This window comes from Micromesistius poutassou (assembly GCF_964030765.1).
Source record: "Micromesistius poutassou genome assembly, chromosome: 7".
Lineage (NCBI taxonomy): Eukaryota > Metazoa > Chordata > Actinopteri > Gadiformes > Gadidae > Micromesistius > Micromesistius poutassou.
Window position 1 is genome coordinate 17,441,082 of NC_140277.1, and position 10,720 is coordinate 17,451,801.

Genomic DNA, 10,720 nt, shown 5'->3' on the forward strand with positions numbered 1-10,720 from the left:
ATAAATATAAATTATATGCTCTATGTATATATAATCTAGGAAATAATACGTGTGTGTGTGTGTGTGTGTCGCTGTATGTGTTAGGTATCCAGTTCCAGTTCTTTCCATGACTTTGCAGCATTTCTTCTGTACTGATGCAACTCCTGAGAACAGCACAGAAAAAAAGATAATAATTAATCAATAATTCTATCCAAACTAATGTAAAACCATGCTTTCCAAACTTGAATGAAGTTTAAAGGTTACACATTTTTTTCATTTAAATCATCTTATTTTCTGTTGAGCTCCGGCTCAACCACACTCTAGAAAACGGTAACCCTCAACAAAACCTAGAAAAACATTAACAAGTTAAAACGTTCTAGTTAGCAACAAATGCCGTTTAATGTCTCATGCGTTTCAGTGAGCCTCCCGGTTCTGGTCACGACATTGAGGGGGATCAAGGTGTTTTGGTACGTGCCAGGTAACTCTGACTATAGGGGGAAACATCTGAGCTCTCAGATAAAAACAGCAATTCCACATTTGAAGCCAAACGTATGCACGTCCATCACAACGGATGCTGGAGCTATAAAGAGGGTGACCAAAAAACTAAGTAGACGCATCCATTTGAAGTTAGCCAATGGTGTGCCCGAGCCTTCTCCTGTGTCTCTGCCAGGGGCATTGCTCGGTGGCTCAGGGGAGACCAGTGGAACCAGAGCTGTTCTACAGAGAGAGATGCATTCCCCCGGGACGGTGACATTACCTGCAGATGTAAAAACAGTCTGTGTGAAAGCAGAACCTCTAATCTACGGGTTATTGGGCTCAAACCAAGTTTCCAAAACACAATCGATGGATGTGAGAGGACCTCCTCTTTGGAGCGGTTGCACTAACACTGACGTCACGCGATATGACAGCTGGTAGCAACGGTTACCCTCCTGAATGGCTTCAGGTTTCTTTAAAAAGGTGTCATTTGAATAAAACAGGAAAATATTTAGCATCTAAGATACATCTCTCTCGCCTTGAAAGGTCTCTAAAATATAATATATAAATGCAAGGCTGAATGAGTGAACGTAGCTGGCCTGGTACACAAGGAGCAGTTTGCAACTCTAACCTCACACTGTCAACGCTCTATTGGGCCCCTGGTGTGCGCTTCAGATGTTCAGCCAAGTGCTGTAACTTCTTACGAGAACATCTTTGGTTTTAACAGGGCCGGCCCCGTTTTGTAACGACTAAAGCTCAGCCTCTGATTGGTTAAAAACAGAGGCAGGCCGGTCAGAGACCACTCAGATGCAACACCATGTATTTTCTACAGAAAATGCACGGCTCTAGTTTTCTTAAAACGGTTTGCTAAATAATATATCTATGTTGTGTTCCACAAACAGAGGCTTATCAGCGCATCTGGAGCTGCAACCAATTAAAATAATGTATTGAATTGAATGTCATTTTTTTTTTTTAAAGAAATTAATTTTAAGCTGACCAATACTTATTATTCCCAAAAACCTTCTTTCCTAAACAGGGATAACAGTCTGATCCTCTCCCTGGTTGAAGCCTCCATGCTGCAGTGACGTAGGGCAGGTGGACCCCTGGACCTACCTGGTCCTTCTGGGCCCTCATGGAGTCAATCTGGGGCTCGCTGTACTGGGGGTCCTTGGCCGGGTCCTTCAGCTCCTTATTCTCACTGATACTCTGTAGAGCAGAACGAACACGTTTTGAACTACACACGTTTTCTCATCTAGTTTCGACTGTGTTTTTGGATTGTCTGTGCTGTTAAAGAAGTAAACGATTATTAGTGCTACTTTAACGGCACCAAAAATCCAAAAACCCAGATGAAAACGGATGTAGTTGAAAATGTGATGCAGCTTTTACTTCTCCGCCACCGACAGAGTTTGTTATGTACGATCATTCAAGCCCATGTTATTTCCCATAGACATTTGACGGAGGGAACCGGGAGCCTCGGAGGCGGGACTTATTCTTCAGAGGTCTATGGGAAATAACCAGAAATAACATGGGGTTTTTAGACTGATCGTACATAACAAACTCTGTAGGTGGCGACAAAGTAAAAGCTGCGTCACATTTTGAACTACACACTTTTTCCATCTAGTATCGACTGGGTTTTTGGATTGTCTGTGCCGCTAAATTAGCATTAATAATCGTTTACTACTTTAACGGCACCGACAATTCAAAAACTGTGGGACTGCAGTCATGTGATTGGCTGAAAACAAGGGAGGCATCTGATTGGCTACAGAGAGTTCCTTGTTGAACAAAATGCATTTGTGAATCCAGCTACGTCAGGAGTCTCAAAAATCCACATATAAATACAGACCAGTTCACACACAAATGCAAACAAGTTCACAAATGAAAAGTGTCTTGTAAATTCAAGTTTAACAGTTTGTATATAAATGTAACAACATCCAAATACATTTTTTATGAAAATTGCAAACATTTTTTAAATTCATATATTTATGGATTTATATTACATTTATTTAAAACAAGACACATCTGTGTGTGGATCAGAAATGTGTTTGTGAAACTTATTTTTCAGTGCATTCATTATTAATAAGACTGAACTGACCCAATACACGTCTACTAAAGTACATATCCTGTATATGACAACACTAAAGCTGATTGTTGATGGGCGACTGCATTTAAACAAACACCCTGGGGCCGCGACCGGGTGCCGGTGTCGTGCCAAGGTATGTACCCCAGGAGGTGTGTCCCCTGTCCCCCAGAACATGGGGTCACCCTGCCCTGGGAGCACCATGCATTCAGCAAAGCTGGAGCTACATTAAGCATCATGAATACACTTTGACATCACCTAAATAGACATGCGCAGATTGTTTTAGTCATCGTTTCAGTAGTGTAGTTTTATCAACAAGGCTTTGGATGATCCTTCATGGCCTGAGACCACATTGTGGAAAACTTCCTTCCTGGTTCTGGTACATCTACAACTTTTTGCACGATGTAACTAATCTATCTTGTACATGGTCCCTGAAACAAAGATGGTTGAAGAAAACTAAAACTTTTACTCGCCAACCTCTAATGTAAATGAGCATATGAGCTTTACATTGTGACCTTCAGAACTTCATGTTTTATCACGCAAATCACAAAAAAAAGCAAATCCTCGATCTAAATGTTTGCAAAATCTTCCGATAAGCCACAGCGACAGCTTGGGTTCGCAAAAATTGGAATACAAGACACAGCTTTATTTCTGGACCACATGTGATTTCAGTACCTCTGGAGGGAACACCGTCTCATAGACCTTCTTCCAAAGGTCCAAGGGGCTTTTAGCATGCAGAGAACCAATATCCACATCACTTGTAGGAGGGGAGCCTAGCAACAGTCACATAAAGCAAGGAAACATCCTGTAAGATGACATCAATAGCCGTTTCATAATAACAGCAATATGTATCTCGGCTTGGCAACCAAAACATCACTGTTTATTTGTGATTGTAAAACAGTAATGGCATACTACAGCCTATTGCCCGCAGTACTCACTGACCACCAGGGGGGGGGGGGGGGGGGGCAGAGCTTACCTATCTGGATGAAGGAGTCTGAGCCTGAGGGAATGACCAGGGGCTTGCTGCTGTCAAACAACACAGACTTTCTAGAAGAAAAACAAGAAATGGAAAACACACGTTAAAAACATGACACCTACACGACACCTGTGGGCTATACTACGAACCTCGATTAGTGGGTTAGCGAGGTATGTTGCGCTCAAAGCCAGGGTTAGCCGGGACACGTAAGTTGCTCTCTTTTAGCGTCGCTGTATCACCATGGTGACTTATGCTGTCAACCAAACCTGGTCGGGAGCAGGTTTTCAGTTTAGTCTATCGGGTTAGATCGGCGTGCGCAGCTTCCTAGCCCCTCTTTTTACAATGTCATCACCATTTGTGGGTTTTCCCCATGGACCTCGGAGCCCACATCGTACAGGGGTCTCTCCGGAGACAGAGGGTCTTTCGGGACAGATATGATCCCTTGGCATTGCCTGAGAATTATTCTTTATGAGAGATACAGGTTCTCATCAGAGGGTATTGGCTATGTGATCGTCCTCGTTGGACCTTATGTAGACAGTGCTCACTGTTGCGCAGTGTGTCTCCGTCAGAGAGTGGTAGAGTGGAGGTAGCGCGTCAGTCTTGGATTTCTGCGTGCAGGGTTCATCTCCCAAGTGATGCACATTTGTGTGAAGCTTAAAAAGTCCCATGTCATATGGAATACTTATTCACTAAAGGTTATGGAATTATATTTTTGTGCTTATTTCGAACTTGAACCCATGTTCTCAAGGCCGTGCTGGACCGGCGGATTTGAACCCCGGTCGCTGGCGTTCAGGTCTTATAATAATCCACTACGCCACCGCCGCTACCGCACAGCGGTTCAAAACATATGCGATACATTTCTTATATAGGGTGTGTTTAAAGTGAATTCCCTAAATTATAGAACAAGGCAGGTTGGACGTTGCTCATGCATTTTGAAATCATCATCACTCTATTGGGATTAATGGCAAACAATTCATAATTTGCCATAGTTATTTTATAGACTATATGCAAAATCCTTTCACTTATAGGAATTTACACGATCAGCTATTTTTTGCCAGCACGCCTCCCTAGCCAGTATGTGTAATTGTGTTGCCCCTGGCTGTTATCAGATTTTTTAACTCCTCATAGGAGTTAATTATGACTATCTGTTCCTCTTGAGTGAAATAGACTGCTCTTGCTCTATCCATTTTGTAAAGGTGAGTAAAATGACGCGATAAACGCCCCTTTCACGTGAACGCGCGTTGAACCTAAAGCAGAAAACCTGGCTTGACTAATCGAATCCTAAGTGAGCGTCGTAGTACCATTTAACTCTGATCGCGAGTTGGGTCTCTGTCGATCCAGGTTTTCCCAAGAAAGCCTGGGTATGTTCAGTGAGGTTCGTAGTATACCCCACTGCATCAGACAGAATGCATACAAAGCTACCCTAGCTTGTGGGCAGTGTGGATCCCCTCACCCTCTCTCCAGGCCAAAGGCCAGGTGGTTGAAGAAGCTCTTGGTCTTGGACATCTGCAGCTCTGACTTGGTGCTAGTGAGCTGATCGGGGAGGAGGGGAGGAGACAGTAGGGGGTTTTACAGTAAATGGACTGCATTTACACAGCACTTTTCTAACCAGTGGCCAATCAAAGCACTTTACAATAATGGCTAACATTCACCTCAAATTCACCCGTTCATGCACACATTCCCACACCGCGAGCCGTGGAGCCAAGGAGGAGCCGCGGATCAAACTAGCAACATTCCAGTTACCAGCCGACCCGCTGTACCTCCTGAGCCACGCGCCGCTCCGGGTGGCAACTAATTATGTCATCTTGATCAATCATGTGTTCTCTTTATTATTAATCATTTAACTTGAGTAATTAATATGATAAGGATGAGTGTCTGTTAATGAAGTACTGGATTAATTGACTCTAAGATTATTTTATTAAATGGCCATGGCAACAGACCACCCTTGTGTGAGCCCTTTGGATGAACACGTGACGCGTGAGAGGGTACTTACGATGAGAGAGGCTGCGTAATAATGTGCGATGAAGCGTAACGTCTTACTGACCACCTTCCTCTTATCAGAGTCCAGCTCCTACAAGACACACAACACAACACAGTCAGCTCCTACAAGACACACAACACAAACAGTCAGCTCCAACAAGACACACAACACAACAGTCAGCTCCTACAAGACACACAACACAGTCAGCTCCTACAAGACACACAACACAACACAGTCAGCTCCTACAAGACACACAACACAAACAGTCAGCTCCTACAAGACACACAACACAACACAGTCAGCTCCTACAAGACACACAACACAACCAGCTCCTACAAGACACACAACACAACACAGTCAGCTCCTACAAGACACACAACACAACACAGTCAGCTCCTACAAGACACACAACACAAACAGTCAGCTCCTACAAGACACACAACACAAACAGTCAGCTCCTACAAGACACACAACACAAACAGTCAGCTCCTACAAGACACACAACACAAACAGTCAGCTCCTACAAGACACACAACACAACACAGTCAGCTCCTACAAGACACACACCACAACACAGTCAGCTCCTACAAGACACACAACACAACACAGTCAGCTCCTACAAGACACACAACACAGTCAGCTCCTACAAGACACACAACACAAACAGTCAGCTCCTACAAGACACACAACACAGTCAGCTCCTACAAGACACCCAACACAACACAGTCAGCTCCTACGAGACACACAACACAACACAGTCAGCTCCTACGAGACACACAACACAACACAGTCAGCTCCTACAAGACACACAACACAACACAGTCAGCTCCTACAAGACACACAACACAAACAGTCAGCTCCTACAAGACACACAACGCAAACAGTCAGAATCAAATGACTTCCACCTCATAGCTGGCACTGCCGTTGTGTGTGTGAACATTTATGTGAATGTGAGGCATTCAGTGTCGCAAAAAGGTCATTGTCAAATAGCTAGAGGTTAGAAAAGAAAGTGAATTGACCAAATCAGGGATCCTCTTAATAAACTATGATTAGTAGTAGTAGTATTTTTCATATAGACATCAAACGTACATACTATGTGTTGTGCTCGCCCCTGTGACTGAATTGTGGCTTATCATCACTTTCATACATCAACTTTTGGGTCCCACAGGGATCCTGTTGAGGTGATACATGGTGAGTCTGTTGTAATTGGTTTGTGGCATCAATGCCTGTTTCAGCTTAGAGACCAGACAACCATGTTTGAAGTCAGGTGTTTACAAAGACATTGACAGTTGACAGAAAAGTAGGTGAAAAAAACAGGATGATCTTCCACCGAAAGGACGGTGTATGCTAATGAGATATTTGGCCTGTTCCCAGACAGATGTTAGACAGATGTATACAGTATATGCGGCTGTTTCCCCAGACAGTGGTAACACTTTTTGGGCAGTAGGTGTCAATGTAGACTCGTCGTGAAGAGAAGACTAGAGTATGGTATTGTAGAGTGGAGTAGGGAAGAGCAGAGTCGAATGGACCTCACCATGAAAAGGTCATATTTGCTGCCAATGATGAGCAGAGGAACAGGAAAGGGACTCAGAAGCTCTCTGTCCTGTTGAGAAGGATCCACAGATAACTGTCTTTATATACGAGTTCCTGCTGCGTTAGAGAGACACAACACTCTCTGTACATACATTTTCCTGTTGCCTGACGGAGACATGATTGTCAGTACCTTGTGTTATGGCTTAATTCACAACTAAAATAAGCCATTCCGGGAAGATGTGGATGCACCCCAGATGTTCAAAAAAATGACTGGCAGGAAAAAGGAAGTGAGCGCTCTCTCTATCGGCTCTGAATAAAAAAAACACGAGCCCCCATCTGCCAAGGATCAGAAAGACGCCCTCAAAACCGCAGAACCGCCATCCAAACCGAGCTTGGCCAGGTAGAAGCGCTTCACTGTAAGCGATCAGTCATGATGGCACCAATGTGAAACATAACCGTGTTCTGTCTGGATATATTATATCAATTACAATATATTAAGTCAGCCTATACCAAATCAATTCAGTGTTTCGCAAACAAATATGTCTTTCTTACAATATATATATATATATATATATATATATATATATATATATATATATATACAAATAACAAATTGAGTGTCTCGTTGTGTCTGATCACATTATCATATGCACAGTATTCCTAACTGCTTGACTGTTATTATGCGTTTGTTCATGTAATAGCGCAGAACATTGTGTGGTACTGTGGGAAAAATGTGATAAACATTGTCCAATGTGTTGCCAAGAAAGAAAATAAATCGTCTCTCAACTAATTGTGTGTCTCGTTGTGCTATAAAGCAAAAATGAGGAATATTGAACATCAAACTGAACTCATCCTCGCAGTGTGCTACTGTTCAAAACAAACCAAATATGTTCAATTTTGAATGATTTGATTAAAACTAAACGGTTGATGGCATCTTCCTGATCTCTCTTTACATGATTGTAGATTAATTATAAAGATGAGGTCTTCAGTTGTACAGCTTCACTTCATGTAAAGTGTAATCAAACTATTTATGTAAAAATACTAAAATTGTCACAAATAAAAAATTGTCTTTGATATATAGATTTATCAACAGAGACCATACATTATGATCAGAGACCATACATTATGATCAGAGACCATACACTATGATCAGAGACCATACATTATGATCAGAGACCATACACTATGATCAGAGCCGCAATTATTTCTGAATCTACACTTTCACTTACTAAATCTATTCACCTTTTGGTGTTTTCAGTTCATGTATAAAAAATATATATATATAAAGCATAATATGCATAATCAACACATCTATAGTTAAACTATAAATATAATATTGTGCATACGTCTATCATAGTGGATGAATGGATCAGTCCTCACAGGATAATCTTTGGGCAGGACTCGCGCTGCTGGTTGAAAGCTGCTGGCCTGGTGCTTGGCCCCGACATGGGCCTGGGCCTTTCCTGTGGACTGAGTCTGGGAGCAGGCCTTCACTAGCTGAGTATGTGCTGCCTGAAGAAGGGTTTCCATGGTCCGCCATAGTCTGTTGGGTTGAGACAAGTCCAGGACTAGGATGAGAGAAAGAGATCTAGTAGGAGAGAATAGTCAAATCATTATTAAATGCTTTATTTGGCTCATCTTCAGTTTTACTTTTAAGAATATAGAATAAACAGAATCTCAAAATGTAGATAAAACAATTAAAGGTAACCCAAATGTGTCTGGTTTCATTGTGAAGTAGCCAGACAGTACTAAATGAACCATTATGAATTCACAGGTGCAGTCTTTTGGACCTACCTGAAACTAAGAGGAGTGATGGGGATTTGGACCAGGTCCGAGAGGGAGGTACCCCCGCCCAGCTCCCACAGGTGAGCTATGTCTTTGGGCTGGAGAAGGAATGACCACACGCACACGCACACACACACACACACACACACACACACACACACACACCTATTATACCTTGGGGAATGAATTATGTACTGCAGATATGTATTCAGTCCATGGAAGTGATGCAGATCCACTCAAAATAAAGGCTACCACACGTTCAAGCCTTCACCTTCACCAATGTATAAAATCTGCAGGTGCGGGTGACACATTGTTAAGATCTTTGCCTTAAAAGATTTGCTTAGTTACACATACCTTGGGTTCACATAACCAACCAACATAAAATGCTTCAAATAGCTCTTCTTAAACACAAATAAGTTGCTATATATTGCTGAGGCAAAGAGCCATTGCAGAACTAAACAATGACCTTACTGTGTTATGTCCTCTGGCGCGTCGTCCAAACGTGTACTCCAGAGCCAGCGTTGGCTTGGTGGCTTCATCCCTAGTGGAGAGCCACAGTCAATATTCAGCCTCTGTCTGTATGTACGCACAGGAGTTAAACTCACGGTCTGGTTTACAACAACAACAGGTTGTTGGTTCAGGTCGCTGATGTTAAATCCGATAAAGGGTGACGGTCCCCTGGGGTCACCGCACCACTCACCTGTCAAGGCACCTCAGAAGAATGGATGTTTTTCCCTGAAAAGCAAAATTAACTTTGATTAACGTGGAGGTCGGCTTGTGTCGGGGACTCCTCTTGCACTGTGACCTACCCCGGTCTTGCTCCCCACTATGAACACGGTCCTCTGGCTGACAGCTCCATCGCCTCCACCGCGGTCCCCGCCGGGGTCTCCGCCCCGGCTCTGGACCTCGGCCGCCGCCAGCTCCCACAGCGTGTTCGTGCTGAGGATCGCGGAGCAAACATTGTAGTGTTGTTGATTTTAGCATATCGTATGGGGGGGAAAAAAAGAATACCAGAGAATATTTTACCTTATTTTGCGCATTTCTTTTTATTTTAATCCAGGAGACCTCCCCTATGGACCGACGGGTGAGTGGACACTAGCCCGTATACAACTAACGTTGCCTAAGTTACGGCGCAGAATGATGACGTGTACGTGAGGGACGCGTTATGACGCGTTCACGTCGCTGGGAATTATGGATCATCGTTATGGATCATTATTATGGATCATCATTATGGATCATTATTGGGTTACAGCGGGTGGAGGAGGTCTGACCAGATAGAGTAGTGCTATGTGTAGACTCATTAGCAGCCCTTCAAAGTATACAGAGTTTGAACGACCTTCTCATAGACATAACTAAGCTTACACAGAACAGGAGTCAAATTTTGCTGGGTTCCTGCCCAAAAATGCCAAAATAGCAACAATAGTAACAATAAAATAGATGTGCCTTTTGGGAAAGCCGAAGTTAAAGCAATTAAAAAAAAAAAAAAAACGAATAAAAAAGTGGCAGGATAGATGGTAGAGAAATCACTGGAATAAATAGTTATAATATACAAAAACATGTGTGTGCGCATGCTGTTAAAAGGAAAAATAGTAGGGAGGAAAGAGTGCTCACAAGAATGAGAATAGGACATGACCAAACAAAATTTTATTTTGAATAGGGAAAAGTGGAACGGATGGGTGTGAATGTGGAAAAACAGAAACTGTGGAACATGTATTGATTGAGTGAGAGATACACAGGAGAGAGTGAGAGAGTGAGGTTGGCTGATAAATTGCAGAGAGCAGGAAGAGTGTGGAGTGTATCACTACACAGAAGGCAGTGATCACTCACGGAGCTCGGCCCTACTGCCTCATCTACCACTAACCATTTAAAGACGTCTCCTAACTCACCCTCATATCTCCCCAGGTCCCTCATCTAC

The 10,720-nt window shown here is 43.0% G+C and overlaps 1 protein-coding gene across 1 annotated transcript; it reads right to left on the reverse strand.

Annotated features, from left to right (window-relative positions):
* Positions 1–8: 8 nt before the first annotated feature.
* On the reverse strand, positions 9–9,904 carry dync2li1 (dynein, cytoplasmic 2, light intermediate chain 1). The gene is made up of 13 exons (XM_084470440.1): positions 9,832–9,904; positions 9,615–9,744; positions 9,506–9,540; positions 9,277–9,346; positions 8,815–8,903; positions 8,401–8,608; positions 7,022–7,090; positions 5,500–5,577; positions 4,960–5,039; positions 3,507–3,577; positions 3,206–3,303; positions 1,567–1,659; positions 9–143 (listed from the first exon to the last, which is right to left on the reverse strand). Exons 1-13 carry the CDS (start codon positions 9,843–9,845, stop codon positions 81–83), a joined length of 1,098 nt encoding a protein of 365 aa, XP_084326566.1. The 5' UTR covers positions 9,846–9,904; the 3' UTR covers positions 9–80.
* Between the last annotated feature and the right edge of the window lie 816 nt (positions 9,905–10,720).